General features: G+C 33.1%; 1 protein-coding gene across 1 annotated transcript; it reads left to right on the top strand.

Annotated features, from left to right (window-relative positions):
- Positions 1-12,848: 12,848 nt before the first annotated feature.
- Positions 12,849-21,542, top strand: LOC127838109 (kin of IRRE-like protein 2). Its single transcript, XM_052365676.1, has 7 exons — positions 12,849-13,043; positions 17,342-17,665; positions 17,985-18,278; positions 18,548-18,868; positions 19,208-19,486; positions 20,202-20,345; positions 20,726-21,542. Exons 1-7 carry the CDS (start codon positions 12,974-12,976, stop codon positions 20,752-20,754), a joined length of 1,461 nt encoding a protein of 486 aa, XP_052221636.1. The 5' UTR covers positions 12,849-12,973; the 3' UTR covers positions 20,755-21,542.
- The last annotated feature ends 227 nt before the right edge of the window (positions 21,543-21,769 follow it).

Below are 21,769 nucleotides of genomic sequence, written 5' to 3'. Positions count from 1 at the left end.
TTCCCTTGATACGTAGTTCGACCCATAGACATTCGAGGTCGTCAATTTGTAGGTCAGGTCGCTCAATAGCAAAGAGCTCAGATTGTATGTATACTAGAATACCTCCATGCGTTTTTAATTTAACTGTTGAACTTAATAAATCAGCCGCGACCCTTATGTAAAAGACTGAACACGTAGATACATGAAGATGCAAGGTGAAGACATATTGTCTGCTTCTTTAAACTATGCAATTGCGTGTGATTCCACTAAAGACAATCAGTTTGTGAAACAAATACAACACACTGGAGCTTAAGCCTCAATAGCTACATATGTGAAATAAAACATCTGTGTTGGTTTTTCGTTCTGTCTTCTAAGAATTAGAAGAATTACGTGCGTTAAAATGTCGTCCCGCAAATGGTGTCCAACACCAAAGTGCGTTAACTTTTTTGGATCTACAATGTTGCCTTTAAAATGAACTGGTATACGCATTTTAATGTTAATGTAAAATAGTTAATGGTTTGAGGGTAAAAAAAATATTCCAAACTAAATGTTTAATAATTTAATGAAGTTCATTTTCACATTTGATTAGAACACAATACGGAGTACACTTTAAGTAAACTTTCGTTATTGTATTAATGTCTTAGCTGTTATTTCTCAATCACTTAGTGGATGAAATTGTATAACAGTAGCCGCAAAACTATTCAAAATTACTTCATTTTGACATTGAAGCGACGAAGGATTGCTAAATTCAGTTCGGGATTCGCGCTTCTGTATACCATCAATTTTGTCAACCAATCCCGGACTCACCTTGGATGTAATACGTTTTTTGTTTTGTTAGTTGTTCGATTGTATGCATATTTATTATTTGTAATGTAACGCAAAACCTGGTGTCAAGTTTTATAATGGCTCCAGTTTTGCCAGCTTTGAAATCTTTATGATAATTTACATGTGCAAAAAAAGGTCTATTCATTATGATAGTGGTACCTACTATGTTTTTGTTGTACAGTTCTTGTTAACTTTAATAGATTAACTCCCTTACGTTTTGTTTGATAATGCTATATAAATTTTTGAAGAACTAAAATTGTTTTCAACTTAGCATTAAAAGGTATGTTCCAACAACACCTACATATAAACATTTTGGGTGCATTGAAATTTGAAAACATGGGTTTTATACTTGTTTTGCTGTTTTATCAAGTATTTGGTTTAAGGTAAAAACAAAAGTAAAATGAACTTTAAAAACCTGTACTTAAAAATGTAAGTAGTGTACAATTTTGACCAAATCGGTCGCTTTTTTTTAAATTGTCCATTCATGCTAAAAATTTACAGTTTGTACCGAAACCCATTACAGTCTAAGCTGAGATGGGTTTTATTTTGAATATTCAGATCATAATAATCTAGATAGACACAAGATATAGTCAAACAATTTAGTATAAAATATGTTATTTGTATAAAAGCGGCAACGTTAAGGCTTTTTATACAAAACTTGACAAAGAAATGTCGTGTGCTTATAAAGTATCAATTCAGAACGGACGGCATTGTGAAAGCCATGATAATTGGCTTCAGGAATGTTATGTGTTACATATTCTAATGTAAATATTGATTGAAAATATTTAACTTTCTAAGTATTCATTAACATATGTCCCATCCACCAATTTATTTTAAACTAAGTCGTTGGCATCATATGTAACATTTCCCAAATATGTCATTTTCTTTTAATTTAATTAAACAACTGTGGTGTCATTTTTAAAACAGCTCCTAGTATGCGACTAAATGTGCCTCAGTGTTGCTAAAAGCATTCGCTGAGCATTTCATTTACCCAAGAAAATATGTTTTAATGCTGATGACTAATATATCACAAAAATGTCTTCAAATGTTAAGGGTAGCATTTGATAAAATGATCGAATAAACGACTTTTAAAAAACATTATGAAAAGACCAATTATTGCTACCATAAACTTATATATTTTATCCAAGCCCAAATCACCTATTCCCTATACAATGTCGGACAATAACAACACATCACTAAACCGTAAACTGAATCAAACAGATATAACATATTATCCATTACTAGTGGTTTGATAGCAAACGTTTGGAACATGAGAATATCCTTTTATGTCATGTTGGGGTATGTTTAGAATGTATGTCTCATTGTTTCAAAATACAATAAATAATTATTTTTTTCTAATCAATGGAATGTTCATGGATGTTTTCTGAATGGCATTTGGCAATCAAAGAGTCACCGTGTATTGACCAGGTGAGACCAAACGATTAAATATGTCTAAAAATGAAACTATTTGTTTCCAAACAATTTAGCACGTTATTCTAAATGCGCTCGTACTAATAAGTGCATGGTTACGTAACAAGAAATTGGAACACACTAGTTAACAGGTTGCTTTCAATTTTGCTAAATTAAATATGATGCATTGTGTAACCATGACAACTCTTCTCTACTTGGTCATATAACATTCGGTTGCATATATGACACAGGTGTGCACATTAGTATTAAATATATTTATCGTTTCATTAAATTGCGAACGCTGATAACACAAATTACCTTTTTTGATGGCTTTAAATTTCGTCAACCTTAACATTGTGTAACCATGACAACTCTTCTCTACTTGGTCATATAACATTCGGTTGCATATATGACACAGGTGTGCACATTACTATTAAATTATTTTCGTTTCATTCAATTGCGAACGCTGATAACACAAGTTACCTTTTTGATGGCTTTAAATTTCGTCAACCGTAACAGTAGCATTGTTGCATATATATGTACCTCATTGTTGAATTTTTGTTTTTTGTTTCGTTTTGTATAAGTACACCACAACTTAAAAAGTCATTGGGTAAGCATATAATTATAAAGCTTCTTCTGCCGTCGTGTCCTTAACTTGAAATATTTTTTAATATTGTAATACAGTGTGTTTATATAGGTCCTGCTAAAAACAGGAGAATTCAATCATGCTGTAAGAAATGAATGGACTTAAATGTTATTTGGCACTTTACAGTCTAATGACACGTCAAGTGTCAATGGATTAAAATATACCGATGCATAAAACACAAACGCCTTACGAAGACAGACGTGAGTCCTCAAAGACCGGTATCTTTATCTTAAAGATTTCTCTTATTTAGTGTGATAAGGCAATTTGTCTTTCGATATTCTATTAAGTAACTGGTTCTGAAAATATTGCCGAAAGGCGTTTCTCAAGAAACAGATACTGAATAATCCTAAAAGCAGTGGACATATGAGGCTTAAGATGTTTTTTTAAAGATTAAACACAATTAAGAAAAAAAGCAATTCTGTTTCTTCTATTATGTTATTGTTGCCCTTTGGCGAATCCCTTAATCCCTAAATATTATAGCTTTGACTAACTTATAATAACGTTGCAGATTCCCCTTATGGTTTGCAACCAATTGACATGTATTAAAGCAATAGTAATTTTCTGTCTAAATAATTAAACATTAATATTTCGCGTTTAATTGCACAATTAAACTGAGATTGTAAATATTATTTTGATGTTATGTCACTGCAGTTTTCAAAACGAATGGTTTTCGATCAAATAAAAAATCTAACCAATTATTGGTTAAACTCACATTAAATAACCCATTTAATGCATTTAATATTTGTGTTTGAACGATCATCGCTTAATCCGAATCACTTTATTTGCAATTATCAGTGCACCATGACATATACGTTTACAATAAAGCTTTCATTAAAATAATAATCGTGCGAAAGTAGGAGTTGCCATTTTTTTCAATTAATATCGTGTTTATTCTGCTCAACATACCTCTTTATTCTTTTAGGATCTTGCGCTAATTCTTATAATTTTGCTTAAATTGTATACAGTTCAAATATATAATCATGCTACATCATTGAGTTTAATAAGATTTAATTGTTACCGCAAATGTTGAACAATGCAAGATTTTGAGATATAAAATACCTACTTATTTTTAAGACGCCTTCCCCTGCGAGTATTGAATTTGGTAATCTATATCAATTTCAGGGAATTTGAGCAACGTCAACCTATAATATTGTGAGATACCTATATGTTTTACCCAACATGGAATGGTAGTTTTCGATTCAAGTATAAACATATATTATTTAGACATAGTTGAACGTATGATTGTTTTTCAAAAAGAGACACGGTCACAAGTAGTATTGTCTAAATTAATCTGTATAATGCGTCTGAAAATACATTATCGAATTTAATATCTTAAGACAACACGCATATTGATATATGTAATATGTTAGGTTTATACGGAACATTGTAAAAGCTTCAAAATATTCCAACACAAACTTGTCTCACATACGGCGCATTGTCTACCAATGAAAATGTCCTTGCTGACTATAGTTTCGTGTCAGTGCTAAATTGAATTATACTATATTCGATTGAATGAACAGTAATATTCTATTAAGTTACAATTTAATGTAAAGGATCGTGTATAACAAGCAATTTGAAATATCGTGTTCGAGTAGTTTATTTCTTCCTGGTTATTCTCGAGGCCTAAAAAAGCATCAATGTTTCGGTCGCATATATAGCTTTAACGTCAGTTAGGCAGTATGGTGCGTAGATCAAATAAAATAATAATTTGAGAAATCGATCGAATCTTGCGTTATATTACGATGTCGGCTCATGTTGGCATTCAGTGGTACCACATAGTGTATTCGAGTGAAGTGTATACGGCAACATTTTGCACCGTCCGTTCTTCTTCCTGTTCAAAACACATGTTCCCCAGGTTTAAGTGATTATACAACAATTAATCCATGTTGTCTGTTTCTATTTTTGTGACATTGACCATTTTGAACAAAGGTTTTATTAGCCTATACCGCGCAGTAAATGTTAATATGTGTCGTGTTTCTGCTTTAATCAAGACGGCTATAACACATGACTACCCTCGTGATTTTCTCTATTTTTAGGGCCAGTAGCAGCACCTTGCAAATTATATTATACATATATAACGTCAATCTATTTAAATTCAATTGACGGCTGTAGTGAGCCTGTGCTTTCTACGAAAATATCTTCAGTTTTGTCGCATGTGGTTAGGCCAGTGACATTTGATTGATGATTTTGTTATGTTTTGTCAAAAACATGTTGTAAAGAATTGATTACCTACCTTTATAAATGTAAATAATAAAAAGCGTCCATTAATACTGTGACATGTGCGTGCAACTAAATAAACAAACGTGTAAATATACACACAAATGATAGAGTGTAAACAACTAGCGCAATCACGAAAATAATATATTATCAGTATGGTTCTTCAACAATGTAAGAGAAATAACGTCGTTGAAGCTCATAACAAATGTCCCCCCTCGCCAAATCCGCTGCAGCGGACCAGAGTTCTTACTAATAGCTTTCAGTCTGTTGTTTTAATTAATTTAATAAATACCATTTTTCATGTCAATCGATATTTCTTCACCAATAAAGAAACTGCTTACTTATTTTCTCAATGTTAGTAAAATAATTAACAGTGTGTATATAAAACAATTAATAGGAAAATATGTTAAAGGCTCCAAAATCATCCAATACCGTAGCATTTAGTGGCATACATATTTGCCGCTCGCAATGTCTTTCTCAAGATTGGCGATTACATTGCAAAAAACTTGTAAACTGTCATTAAAACTGTTCAACGTTGGTCCAACATGGTTTTATATTAACGAAACCGACAAACTTAACAAAAGAGAAACGGCGTTAGTGTTATTTTACGATGTTTTGTCTGCGTGTATATATACGCGCCAAACATAATTTTGTTTGAACACCCATTCTAACGAAAATAAATTCGCCTTTCGTAGCATGAGAGTTTACCAATATCAGACAAGGTTTGTTTCGTGCAGCAATACGTGACACCTATTGGCCGTGAAATTAAAATGTCAACTAGAATATTCTTGATTGCGATTTAGGTAAACTATTGTTATCGACAAAACTTTTTGTTTTGAAAGAAATGTACGTCTCTCCTGCGTGAGGTTCTTCATGCATAGGTACAGTGGGTCGATCGTTAGCCAAGAAAAGTCTTAATGATATCCTGGTATGCTCATTGATTTATGTGCGTCATCTGGGATAAGATATTAATCGTCAAACTTTATGACTTGTTGGATAATGCTTGATAAAACCCTTATGCTATTAATAGCACGTAAGTGAAACTACGTATTAATTGTGAACGCTCTTCAGTGATTTAAGAATCCATCTAGTAGCTTCTTCCTTGGTTTAAGTTTTATGTACTTATTTTACATGATAAATTTATGTCTTCTATATAGATTATAAACAAAAATATATGTAAGTGAGAATACAAAATAGTAAGAAACTCGTTATCTACGTATTAATATCTAGTGATTAATAACCTTTATCACTAAAATGATAATCATTTTATTTATTTTTCAATTCATGTTTATTTAACAACCATTTTTGAAATCCTGAAGAGTTTCTTCCACGTTTCCTATGTCAAATAGTTTTCTTTCTTTCTCACAATACTGGAAGCATATTTGCTTAATTATACTTTTACTAAAATAAAGGACACCTAGAATTCAAACTAAATAGAGATAAAACATACCAATGTGTCAACTCAACGCTTCAACAAATGAACCATATGAACTTAAAGACACACTAGCTTTTATTGTCTTACATAATGTGTGAGGTTTAAACGGATCAGGTGGTGTGGTAGAGACAAACCGTTCGTTGTAAGAATGGGAAACACTTAAAGCCAGAAGCCCGAGCGTTGCTTATGAATGACAGCGGAAACTGACAGCTAATTTATCAGCGATTAAGCACTTGACAACTTGCCATGTAGAATTATCTTGAACGCTGTTCGTGTTTATACATTTATAACGGTACTCACTCGCGGTGGACATTTTTACCATCAACAAATATCTTGATTTAAATAGTATATTTCATATATGTTTGGTATATAACACGCAAAGAAATTTCATCAATGAATTGGAAATAAACCTATTTTTACTGAAAGTTAAATACATTATAAACCTATATCAAAAAGTTTTTTATCTATATACAAGTATATCTTCAAGCAATCCAATTATTTGAATAGAATATGCGTTCAACATGATTTTAATCAATTTGGTGAAATTATCCCTTTTTGAAGAAAAAAGGTTCGTTATATAACGGATATTTGTTGTTGTTTTGGTAACTTTTTCAATGCGCTTTCACGAGTGGTTTTAACGTTATGTAGACACGATTACAAAGGTCATTTTTCCTATGACAACAGATATATATTTACCAATTCACAAAAGGAAACAAATCTTAACTGTATTATACATTATACCTAAATGAAAAGGCTGTGTTTTTAAAGAGAACTTTTAAGAGTTAGTAATTAGATAAATATGTAAAATTAAAAAAGGTTTTTCTTGAGCAGGCTATATCGGTAAGATAGTATAGGAATTGAACCTTTTTGTGGAGGCAATGGTTAACTGTACACTCGGTCCCAATGTTGGTTGTTTACATTTCCCGCAGTATTAAAAGCTATGTATATTTCATAATATGATTAAATAGTTGTATTTATAAATATTAATATGGATGAGAAGGAAGTAGAATAGTTTTCCATTTGGCACATATGCTCGGAGTTTTTAGTTCATGCAATATTTCACATCGATTGTGTCGCTCATAGCTTTTATTTGTGATAAATATCATACCGCAAAACATTTTGAGCGGGTGCTGTTTAAACAAGCAAATATAAGAACAATTAAACTTTGGGAAAATCAGGCAAATCAAAAAACTGCCTAAACCATTCAACACACCACTAAACATAACACTGATAACAACGATAAAACGAAATAAATGGGAATGTCAACCATTCTATAAAGTCATAGAGTTATATTTTAAAAATCAATGGTGAGAATATATTGCAATTTATTGTTTTGATATAGTCTAAGAGCGTGCACGGTGGCTTTCAATTTCAAAACATGGTTTTACCAATATTAAATTTAATAGGTTAATGGTAATTTGTCAAATGTTAATTTGACAATAACGTTAGACTGTGTATTGCGGTATACTAGGCAAAACAATTACCTATTATATGAATTAGACGCTTTAGAGCATTAGGCAAAACGATAGTTGGATTTTCAATTCAGTAACCACATATATATTTACAGAGACGATTCTCCAGATGGAACATATGGAAATTAATGAAGACACAAAGTACTGCATGAATGATGTCGGTTAGAAAAACACTGATACAATGTTTTGATGATTTAAAAAATCGATCAATAGCGTATTCTTCGTATATGTATGAAGTGTTCTTAACAGATATTAAAAAATATGTTAGTTGCATTTTCAAAGTACCAAATATTCGACTGTGTATTGTTGTTATGCACACTGATTTACAATAGTTAAAAAGTTAACATTTTTTATTACAAACATACATGTAGTTGAACGCGAATTGTCGAGCACTAGATATTTAAACATGACATTCACAAGCATATTCTTTCACAGATTTTGCTTTTAAACAAAATGTCTTAATGGATACCGCTCGAAACTCTATTCACATGATAATCAGTTTTTAGATTAACAATATTGTCTGAGAGTGACGTTTAAATTGAAAATAGTGTCACGTTTATCATGTTGAGTTCTCACATGGGCATTTTTTAACCTTTATAAACTAATATTGAAGAAACTGTGACGAATCCATACGGTTAACGATCAACAAAACGTAGATATCAGAAAAGATCTGACATTTTTATTAAACAGGCGTATAGTATATTTTAACGAATTCATGTAGATGTTCCGTCAAACATTAAACATATGTTTCAACTCATATGTTTATACTATACTGGTCATAGCATAGATATAGTTTAAATTATAATAAAAATTAATTTCTTTAAAAATTAATTTCTTTTATTTGAAGTAGCGAATACATGTCTCCGGTAAATAAAAGGTTTAAATCTCGTATAAATCATTAGATATCAAGCAGACGACAGTAAACCATGCGTGAAATCGATTTCAGTAGTGACTGTCTGACGTCACTAATACGGTATATATGCTCGTGCTCCACGTATCTCGTTCTTTTGTAGCGGATCCGTGGTCTAGTGGTAAAACACTGGCTTCACAATCCAGAGATCGCTGGTTCGATCCCCCGCTGCACCTAACCTACTATATTGTCTTTCGCATGAGACGTTAAACCGAGGTGCAGTGTACTAGGTGCTATACACCGGGCACTAAAAGACCCAGGGTCACCTCTGGAACGGGGTGTCTCCTTCACTATCCCCGTAAACCAACTAATACGTCTTTCTGGGGGCGATGGCCATATGGGAGACAATAACACTCGATAAAAAGAAAAACAACAACAACAAAATCTCGTTCTTTTTGCGAAATAGCCTTGACCCCACCCACCCGCCCAAAGCGATTGTTGTTGTTAATTATTTTAAACCTTTTTGTAATGTTCAAATGTCCTGCCGAGATATTTATTACAGATGGCTGCAAATCTGTCGCGGGCGTCCACGGAATACATTCGGGTTACATTCACCAACTGTACACCACTCATCGTTATGACGTCGGTTTAATCGTCGGGCCTCAAATCGTGGAAAGCGGCGGCGCCATGGCATGGATACATCGCTATCGTCCAGAGCTAGATCAATATCCAGGATTTTGCTGAGAGTGTTTCTGCTACTTAACCTGTCGTGTAAAAGTGCTGTAACGTGTGCCTTCTTGCAGCGACATGAATGTGTATTAATAGCAAGGTTGTTAATCTGTCGCGGGCGACCACGGAAAACGTTCGGGTTACATCCACAAACTGTACACGACTCGTCGGTAAGACGTCTGTTGAATCGTCGGGCCTCAAACCGTGGATAGCGGCCATTGCATGGACACATCGCTATCGTCCAGTACTTGTAAAGTATCCAGGATGTCGCTGAGACGCGACATCAGTAAATCGAATTTTCAGTTCTGAGCGTTACGGAGTTTAGCACAGAACGTAGGTCTAAAATAACGCATTGCACACAGCAGGTATATGTTCGGTTCGTTCATGCGTATGGTTGTCACGTGAGTGATGGACACTCAGGCGGACATAGGCGGGAATGTGCACGGGGTTGTCATTGTTTGGTCAGTCCTACGCTATACTTCGACCAGTAAACTTTTACTTCTTTAAATTTGAACCGCATTAATAAGTTGGCTAAAATGACCCGTAATGTTTGTTGAGTTACATAATGTCCACAGTTACATGTTAATATAGGTTGTTTTCGGGTACAGTTTTCCAAAGTAATTTTACATTTGGCATCTGATAATTTCTGATGAAGTTTTATCTCTGGTTTTTACCCTGGCCTTGACATCACCATTTAAGGATGAAGAATAGAAGTGAGGTATACAAATCATAGTTGTACTGTGTTACAGAATTTATAAATCAAAGTTGTAATGTCATTTTATTTTACGATTATACTTGATTGTTATGTATTAGACATTATGGGAAACAAAGTGTCACCCAATGTGTTTGAGTGTTTCTGCTACTTAAATGTGCCATGTAAAAGTGCTGTGACGTGTGCCTTACTGAAATGAAATGAATGTGTATTATTAGGTAATTTTATTGCTGCATAATTGTGTGAGATATTGTTTTTATCACGACAGTTAATTTTTGAGATCTATGACAATCTGACACAATAACATATGTCATTATTAACTCAGTTTATATGTTTGGTACGTCATTCAAATATGTCATTTAGGCGGAAATTCTATGTCTTGGAGGTGATCGAAACCATTAAAATTATGAATAGATAACAATATATTGATGTACATACGTCCGGGGGAGGTAAACATAGCATTTTGTTGTCACCTATCACGTAGTGCTCGTATGTGTGAGGATGGCAGGAATGCTTTCAAAATTATTTTCGGGATAGTGTGGGCGTTTTAGTACACTTTCGATGGCACGGCGTGCTTAGGCTACCTGGAATAGCTCTTTTTGGCTTGAAAACCTACGGTACAGCGTACCGAGGATTTATTTGGCCGGTTGCGGATGGCCTTAGCGATTTCGCATGTATGTTATGTTGCACGGTACGGCCTACCGATAATTTATTTGGCCGGTTGCGGATTGCCTTAGCGATTGCGCATGTATGTTATGTTGCACGGTACGGCGTACCGAGAATTTATTTGGCCGGTTGCGGATGGCCTTAGCGATTGCGCATGTATACTATCTATTTCCGAACCACTAACGTGTTCGTTGAAATAGGAATTGCATACATTTGCGAAATAGCATAAAATGGTATGGATTGTCTGTTGGCGATTATTGCATAAACGAGACGCTTAATCAATAGTGCAACTGGGGTTGGGGCTTTCTTTAGGGCAGTACTTCAGGTCGCCTCCTCGACATGACTCAGTTATAGTGCTAGTCTATAGCTGAGGTTCATTTACTCTAGTGCTAGTCTGGTGTAAATTATACTCCGCCATTTGGCCATTTAATTCCATTTATATTTTTGTATTGTTCCTCTCATATGTTTTCTATTGTTCAAATATAGAATATAAAATGTGTTTACGTAAAAGTATCACATTAAAACATTATAATAAATATGAACTGACAAAGCTGGCTTTTTTTGTAATTATTCATCAGCCCTTGCTCTTGTTAATAAATTCGCGTAGAACAAGTGGATGTCGCCAAAAGATCAGGGATCAATTTGATAACTTGGCTACTGTAACCGAACGTGCATGATATAGACAAATGGTAAAGGACGGTTACACTTTGTAATACGAATAACTCTAACCGGATGAATGAATCGAATCTTGGTTAAGAAATGAGGTACTGAGCTGCTTTCTGAAATAATCTAGATTTAATCACCAAAATTCACAAAGCTTTCAGTAAGAATAACCACTATTACGTTGAATTATTCTGAAATTTTCGAAAGTGGTAAAATTAAAAACGGTTTTCTTCCTTGATCATTTTATTCCCGAAGAAATTTCTTCATGAGAAATATCGTGGAAAATGTTTTCTTGTCATTTTCATTATTGTTAGCATATTTACACATATACGAAGCATATGTTGCTATCAATTGATATCTTTTTTAATCAATTTTCTTCATAAATATGTGCGTGAATTTTTTTATATTCAGTGATTTATAACATGTTATAATTTACGGGGAAATACCGTCAATGTGCCGCATTATTATTAAAATGTAACTGGTATCTATGAAATGCATTTCTATAAAATACAGCACTGTTTAAAAGAAGAATCCTTTTGATGAAGGTGTGCCTAATTGTAGCTTCATGTGCTACTAGCAACTAGACGAATGTAAAAGGATATTAAAATGCACTCAACGAACATATTAGCATCCACTTAATTGCATCTGCCAGCTATCGAAATGTTTACACACAGTTTAAATATGGGGTAGGGAAAATCATATTTAAACAGTTATTAACTAAATCCCAATATTTAAGTTTGGTCATTACTGATATTGCAACTAAAATGATATAACATATATGTTAGCACTAGTCTCTATTTGTTTTTACAAAAGCAATAAACCATAGCGTGTGTCAATTGTTTTGATGCTACATGTAAATTACTTTCAAATAGCAGGACAATTTAAATATATAACGGGTAAATTTGTCGAAATATTGCATCTGTATAAACAAACAAAACTACTTATTATCGTATATCATTCCCAGTTTGCGTATTCTTTGAAGAGGAATAAAATAGACTATAAATACACAACTTACACGAGTTGTTTAATCTTCTAGTAATCAAACACATTTTCGTAAAACAGTTTGTATAGTACTGTAAGTGTTTTCTCTTGTGGTAAATATTTATTCATACATGCTTCAAGGACCCAGACATGGCGCTCATTTATTGGTATAATAAATGTTACAATTGATGTTTGCAGACATAATTTTCAACCTACGTATCCTAAAGATAACAGTACTTGAGATGAGATAAAAGTAAATGTTTTAAGGTATACGTGATCAAAAAAGAATAAGGTGTAGACACTTGCGGTAGAGGTTCTAACATACAGAGTTGATAAAAGTAGTCTTTACAACATGTTAAAGGACTAATTTAGTTTTCTCGTCACGAAAATGGGCAACCAAAACATGACAAAAAAGTTTCTGCATTGTATTTGTTTGTATTTGATATTTCCTTGTGCAGGTAAGACAAGTTTTCATAGATTTAAGACAAATATATTTGGAAGATAACGAAAGATAACTATACAGTGCAAATATATATTTTTTTTCTTTTTTTATTCAATATAATACATACAATGTATACATGTATATGATCATACAACATAGTGATTGTACAAAGCAATATAGTTCAGACGTGTTATACAAGATATGCTAGTATATATTTTTTAAAGAGAAAAGAAAAGAACAACAGAAGAATAGTTATGAAAAATGATGAGTTGTATAAAGTCGGAAGAAAGCCTACTGGACTTGTGTGTTTTGTTGTATATTCACAATGATCTTATAAGATTGAAAAAAAAATACAAAAATATTTTAGAAAGATAAACTAACATTAGAGTGAAATGTATATAAGTGGACAAACATTATGAGAATTTAATCCGATTCCATTTTTGTTCAAAGATTTGTAATGTTTCATTACTGAGGGCTATTTCTTTTTCAATCTGGATTTTTAGTTTAAGACTATGGACAAAACAATTAAAATTTGGTATTTGTTTTTTGTACTTCATGTTAAAGATAAAATATGTCATCAATATAAGAATACAATTCACAATATTATTACAGTCTATTGATTTCAATGAGTAAATTCCGAAACTTACATTTAAGAAAGATAGTTTAACGTTTAGTTACTGTTGTTCAAGAAAAGATACTAATTGATTCCAAATAGGCTGGATGTGTTTGCTCTCCCAAAAAAGATGTTCTATAGTTTCGATGTTTTCACCGCAGAAGTCACACAGATTTGAGTTAGATAATTTGCATTTAAAGAGATATTTATTTGTAGCTATAATTCTATGGATGTATTTATATTGAAAATTTCTCAGTGTGCTTTCAATAGTTGCTTTATATGGCATGGTAAATATGTGTTTCCAATTAAGTTCATGTTCTCAGAAAAGGACTTGCCAATTTTTGGGGTTTTGGAGTTTTCTGTAGGGTTTTTAATTTGTAGTGTGTAAAATATTTTATTCGTTTTGTTTTTTCTTCCCTGTATGTTTTCTACGAATGTTGTTTGAGTACATGGTATATTATTTGTATTGATTTCAGATTTAATATGTATGGGTATGTAGTGTGTAGTACTTCAGAAAATTATTTGAAGGTATTCTGTATATGTAGCATATATTAGCAAAAGAGTAGAAATCCTTAATTCTGTAGTCATATAATTGGTCGACATATTAAATGCTTCGTTCAAACCAATCTTTATAGAAAACGTCTTATTGTTTAAAGTTATGTCTTTATTGTTCCATAAAATAATTTTACTGCTGGTTTGGGTTTCTAAGTTATGAGTGACATCACTCCATGCTGATAGAACATCAGACAGAAATATGTTTTCGTTTGCAATTTCATGTAAGATAGTATTGCTGATGTTACATTCAAAGAGTAAGGAGTCACCATATTTTATTAGGATTTTCTGGTAGAATAATTTCCATTTACTCGTATTGGTATTTTCTATGTATCTTTTAACCCAGCTGCATTTGATTGCTCAAGAATGAGTCAATGTTCGTTAATTGGATACCTCCATTTTCTACAGATTGAATTAACTGAGTTCGTTTTATTTTATCAGGCTTACCGTCCCATATGAAATTAGATATTGCTGATTTTATATCGTTAATAACATCATTTGGTGGATTTGGGAGAACTGTTAATACATAAATTAATTTAGGACGTGCAAACGTTTTCAATAAAGTGTTTTTTCCGATTAGTGTAAGTTTACGGTGATGCCATGATTTTAAGCAGTTTTTAAAATTCTGTAATTTAGGTAGTATGTTTTTAAGAACTGTAGCCTTTTCATTATTTGTGAAAGTAATTCCTAACGTGGCTTCATCGGATGTCCAATTAAATTTCATTTCTTTTTTATATAGGACATTACTTTGTTTTAATATACCTACTCGTAGAACAGTACATTTACGTTTGTTTAGTTTAAGACCCGATGTCATTCCGTAAAGGATAAGGGACTCTATTAGGTTATGGAAAGAATCGTAATTGTCGTTTAAAAAATAAGTTGCATCGTCAGCAAATAGGGACTGTTCGATATCTTCATCTGGTTCTAGTGATATGCCTTTTATGTGTTTATTTAATTGGATGTGATGTGATAGATACTCGATGCAAATAATAAATAGCGATGATGAGAGTGAACATCCCTGTCGAACCCCTCGTTCGATGTTAAAACTGTTTGAAAAGAAGCCATTGTTAATGATTATACTGTTAATATCGGTATAGAATAGTTTGACCCATTGAATGAGACTTTCACCAAAGTTCATATTTTCTATGCAAGAGAACATATATGAATGATCAAGCGAATCGAATGCCTTTTCAAAGTCTGCAAAGAATATTAGATCAGGATTGTTTGAATTGTTGAAATAGTTTATGCATTCTTGGATAAGACAAACGTTTTCACCAATGTAACGTCCTTTTATGAAACCAGATTGAGATTTTGAAATGATTGATGGTAATTTTTTTTATTCTGTTTGCTATACTTTTACTTGCAATTTTATAATCATTGTTTAGTAAACTAATCGGGCGCCAGTTTGATAAGGATTTTAAGTTTTTTCCAGGTTTTGGAATAAGTGATATATTACCTTGTTTTTGTAGCGTAGTTAAGTTTTCGTTGTTAAATGAATAGTTAAGTGAAATAATTAGATGTGTTTTTATATCATTCCAGAATATTTTATAAAATTCGATTGTGATACCATCAGATCCTGGGCTTTTGTTATTTTGCATTTCTTTTAGGGCTAGTCCACATTCATATTCATTAAGCAATCCGTCGCACAGTTGTTTTTCCTCTTGCTTTAAAGCGTGATGTGTATTTTTAAAAAGGGTGTTATTTTCAACATTTTTTCGTTAATAGAGGGTTTCGAAAAATAAACCTTGTTCTTCTAGTATTTGAGTTATGTTTGTTATATCTTTGCCATTAACTACTAATTTGTGTACAGTTTTTTGTTCACTTCTACGTTTTTCAATCGTTGCGAAGTATTTTGTATTGTTTTCATTGTGTTCAACATGCTGTGCATGCGCTCTTAGTATTATTCCATTGAGATGTGTATGATAGATTCCATCTAATATTTGTTTTTTTTTATATTATTTCATTTTCAATGTCGGTGGTATCATTTGTGTTTGTTTGATGCAATAGTTTTTTAAGTGTTTCAATGGTTTTGATGGTTTCAGTTTCAAGTTTGTGTGTTTCTTTTTGTTTAAATGATGTGTATCTAATTGTTGTGTTACGTATATTTCCTTTAATTACTTCCCATAAGGGGTTTGGGTTTGCATCTGTATTATTTTGAACTGTATTTAATATTTCCTGTTTTATTTGTGTTTGATATTGTGTATCCAATAAGATGCTGTTAATAATTTTAAAGTATCCTGGGCCTCTTTCAGGTTGTATATTGTGCAGTTTAAGTTCAACTAGAGAGTGGTCAGTCATATATCCTGGTTTTATGTAACATGTGTCAATAATGTTGCAAAGAGATTCAGATATTAAAAAATAGTCTTATCTACAAAATATTGTTGGTTTTGTGTTTGAGTGCCAGGTGAATTTGCTTTTGTTTGGGTATACTGTACGCCAGATATCTATCATATTGTAGTTTTCAATTATGTTATGTAAAATTTTTCTATTTTTTGGATGAGTATAAAGGTTTCCATTCTTTTTATCTAATAATGGGTTCAGGACAGTATTGAAATCACCACCGATTATAAAAATTTTATCTTGGTTATTAATTATAAAGGATTGTAATGTTTCGTAAAATGTGGAATCATCTATGTTAGGACCGTAAACGTTGATTAATGTTATATGTGTTTCGTGTATTTTGATATCTATGCTTGCTAGTCTGCCAATTATTATTTCGTTAAGGTTATCAACTGTGATCCCTATGTAACTTTTTATCAGAAAGGCAATGCCTTTTTTATTAGTATATTGTCCACTGAGGTAGATGTGCAAATATCATAACAACGTGTATTACTAAATATAAATATGTATCAGCCACAAATATATTACTTGAATCCAATATGTGCTCATCAGTACATGCTTTCGTAAATGTAAAAGTTAACATATGTTTCGTTTTTACATTTTTAATGGAATAAACTTGACATTCTCTTAACGTACTTTATTCGTGGTCTTTATCTAAACGTTCGTTGTCAATAACCTTTTCGTTTATCATCCCCTTCAAAATTAAGTACTTTCTTAAAAATATAAATACAATTATGAATGTTTATAAAAAAAAATTTTACGATACAGTTGTGTAGATGGCTTGTTCGGAATTAAAATGAAAATTTCAGAGCTTGTAACCTGGGTTACGATAACGCCAGACATTAACAGACTACGCGAAGTAGAAGGTGCATATGTCCAATTTACCTGCCAAACATCGCCGGTAGTCCCCGCCCCGACTGTCCGGTGGTTCAAAGCTGAAAACAAGTCCGACATTCCCCCTATGGAATTCACAGATGGTTCTCAAATCTCCATACACCCTAATATATCTGGAACGATCAGTTCATTAAAAATAATACCAAGGATGAATGACAGCGGCATTGTCATATATTGCAAGGCGATGATTAACTTTACCGAAGTTGAATCACAGAGGAGAGTGAGTCTGGATGTCATGTGTACGTGTCAAATTGTTGTCACAAATAATACGCGTAAGGAATTGCCGTCATTTTAAATCGGTATAATATATATTGTTGGTGCTGCCTTTAAAACAAGAAACGTAAACATTTACAAACAGAGACTATGTTTTTACAATCGAAGAAACGGTTAAATTAAATAAAGTAAATTAAACATCATAAGACATGCTGCATATTATTTTTTTTTTAACTGTCATATCCCGATTTCCTGTTGACCGAATTGTGTCTAACGCCCCTTGGATATCAAAGATTTGCATACTTATATTATAGTTTCAATGAAAGCCAATGTCATGGATTTCAGACCCGCCGGGACGCCCAATTTGTACATACCGTGGTCGTGAGGTGACGTTTGTTCTGCGTGTCATTAAGGGATCCGACTTTGACGTTTGTTGTACCAGTGACAGCTACCCATCTCCAAAGTATGAGTGGCACATGTTTGACGGTTCTAAGTTATCTGGTGCATGTATGACGTTGTTCAACATACAAACGTCCAATTCTGGCATGTATGGAATCATAGCTACAAATGTGATGAATCTTACATTAGGTCCATCAATGACTGGGTTCAGCAGCATATCAATTGTTGTTGATGTTTTGTGTAAGTTGAGCGTGTTTGATTGTTCTTATCATTTTACTTTATTACTGATTTATGATATGTTTTTTATTATTAACATTCATATCATAATAAATGGAAAATAAAAACACGCACTTTACATTTCAAACGAACAAAAAATAACGACATTTCCATTCAAATCATTGGGCAAAATGAAATCATCTCTATACTCTAAATAGAATATTTGAATATAGTTTTAAAGCAATGTTGAACAATATAGCTAGCTAGGTTATCTACGTACATTGCACACACAGATCAACCTATCCTTCCTACGCTGACCGTAACCAACATATCCTTGCCAGAGACATTCCGAATAACCAGCGGAACCGATGTTCAGGTTTCGTGTTTGAGCCATGGTAACCCTTTGCCACGTTATGTCTGGTCGAGGAGATCGAAGGATTCAATTGCAAACACATCTATGCCAATTGCAAACACATCTGTGCTGACCTTGACCAACGTGCAGCACCCAACGCATACTGGTCTGTATGTATGCACTGTCATGAACGACATGCCCCCAACGTTTGACGAGTTTGTGCAAGGAAGTGCAGTTTCTCATGCGTTTATAGATGTTCTCTGTGAGTATTGTTATATCTTCCAAATGCAGCCTTTGTTTACATATACATATCATCAAACAGACCGGGTGCAATTTCCTTTCCCCATGCATATGAGTTTGGTTGGTTCTGCGGTTTACCCTCTCCCACACGTCTTCCTTACAGCACTAGATCACATCATAAGTCAATGGTTATTGGCACACTGTGTAGAATGTGTGCATGTGTGATATACTTTTACTTTGATGAAAAAGTATACTTTAAGAAAGTCCTTTATAAAACAGTGATTAAAATGATTATACATAAAGCGTAGCAAGTTTAAAAGTGTATGTTTTCACTGCTCACACATTTGTTTGCTCTTTTCAGATGGACCAGAGGTCCAAAAGATGAATGATCAAACGTTTCAGGAAGGCAGTCGATTTCAGTTCGATTGCCCGGTAACCTCTGGAAATCCTTCGGATATTTCAGTTCTTTGGACACGCGAAACATCTAGCGCACAGTGGGCCGCTAAGACGTTAACCATACCGTCAGTGCATTTTAGTGACGCCGACTTCTATACCTGTACAGCGTCTAACGTGCTCTTTCCGAGTTTCGGAGAGTCACAAGTGCGGATTGATGCGGGAAGCTTTCGGCTGATGGTTGTTCGTAAGTACAAGTGTTCAAATGATCCGGGGCATATTGTGTATTGCTTTTCTGTCTGTCATTGTATGTGTGTGTCTGTCTGTCCCAAAGCTTTTACATTGATCATAACTTTTGCAATATTGAAGTTAGCAACTTGATATTTGGCACGCATGTGTAACTCATAGAGCTGCACATTTTGAGTGGTGAAAGGTCAAGGTCAAGATCATCCTTCAAGGTCAATGGTTATTTTATTCTAAAATAGTTGCCGTGCGGCTTCAACGCGGCGCAGTAGGGGGCATTGTGTTTTACAAACACAGCTCTTGTTTAAAAAAATGTCATATGCGTGAATCGTTTGTATTGATATAGCTGTTGTTTTCACAATATAAAGTTTGGCTTCGATGATAAAGTGTTTTTCATAAAATGCTTGTCAATCCAGTGTGTATTGGAAAGATTTCGGCATCGGGCAGTAAGTGAGTAAGACAATCATATCATAGAACAAGAAAATGACAATGACAGCCATAAAATGTTTTGTAGATAAATATTTGTGTTGCTCGTTCAATTTAATGAGGTTTTTGGTCTATTTAATTTCTTCTTTGAATCGTTACTTGTCGTAGGTATCTTGAAATATTGCTCTATGACCGTGTGAATCTTAAGTTTGCTTTATCGTTATAAGTACAAAATGTAATAATTAAAACTAGCGTTTATTTCATTTTCAATTGTGCTGTATTTCCTTTAACAGCGGTTAATGACCAAAAAACATCTTACACTGGAGCTATTGTTGGCGGCATAATTTCGGGCATCACTCTGGTAACCATAGTAACTGTGTTGGTCTGTTTACTGAACAAGAATGGTCTCCTTCATAAATGCATCAAGAAGAAGAATGGTGAGCATTCGATCCTTATGGACTTTCTCAAGATCAATATTCGTAATTACCCGCTTCTTGTATGCATGAGATTAACCGCTGCATGGTCCATTTCAAGTTCTTAATGTTACAGTTAATTTGTTTGCATTTGCAAACACACAAAAACAGAGATTACGTATTTTCCGACCACTTTAACTTTGAAATTGACTGGACTGTTAATAAGATTTCTACCATCTAGCCGAGCTAATTTTTTATAAAATAGGATGGTTCATTTACAAGATCTTCTTCTAGAAAATGCGTCCGAATCAGATATAAACTAATCTGATATCAACATTTATAAAGATTTGATAGTTGATGCACGAGATATAAATTGATATTGCTTAATTGTGTTTCTCTTTCAGCCACTGTGCACTGTGAAATTGTGAAATAGACAAAAATTTCTGACCTAATCCAATGGCGGACAATACAGAGTTGTTAATAATTATGAAATGTTACTCTTAGAAAAGTAAAATTTACATTTAGAACATTGTTAATTTTGGAGTATAAAACTTGAATAGCAATTTTCAAGGAACAATGATGAAAAATAACAGTTGTTGTTTATAAGTTTGATGTCGATTCCCTACGCTACGGAGCAAAGATGCATATAAATAGAAACGCATATCTGCAACTGAATAACTGAGTCAAATATAATAGATTTCCTAATTTTTCGTCGAAATGGATGACTTATTGTTTTAACATAATGTTTTCCATGAAATTATTTTAGGTAGCTTATTAGTGTCCACTCTTTTATGCGATATTCGATAAATTGGCAACAAGATTCAGCAACATCGCTTATTTTTAACATGATATTCGAATTAAGAATCATGTGTTACATATTCAAGATCATCGGTGTGCATGTTAAGCAAAACGCTTATCATCGGTATTTGCATTCGGATAAGGCATCCATCCCTTCGTGTTGATACTTATATCAGTTAATGTATTAATAATTACATCGCTCTGTGTCTTTCATTTGATCATTTCCTAGAGTGCGCGCGGTTTGCTATTTAATTTCAAAACATCATTCTCATTCATGTTCGCATATTGAAATGTATTTACAATGAGCACTCGTAACTGGTATCTATATACAAGTATATCTTTAAGCTACCACATTATTTGCATAAAAGATGCGATCAACATGATTTCAAGTAATTTTTTTTTAATTATCATGTTTTTACTTAATAAACGGATCGTTGTATAACGGAGATTTGTTTTTGTTTTTATGAATTGTTGCCTGTGATTTAACGAGTGGTTTTGGAACAATATTTGTTCAAGTTGCATAAACACTAGTACAAATGTACTTCTATGCCCATTAGAAAAAAAAATATTCGCCCCATTCACAAAAGGAAACAAATCTTATTTGTATTATACATTATAAGAACTTAATAAAAATAAGGCTGTACCTTAAA

The sequence above is a fragment of the Dreissena polymorpha genome, chromosome 7 (genome assembly GCF_020536995.1).
Source record: "Dreissena polymorpha isolate Duluth1 chromosome 7, UMN_Dpol_1.0, whole genome shotgun sequence".
Taxonomy (NCBI): Eukaryota; Metazoa; Mollusca; class Bivalvia; order Myida; family Dreissenidae; genus Dreissena; species Dreissena polymorpha.
This window is presented reverse-complemented; position numbering and strand designations above follow the sequence as displayed.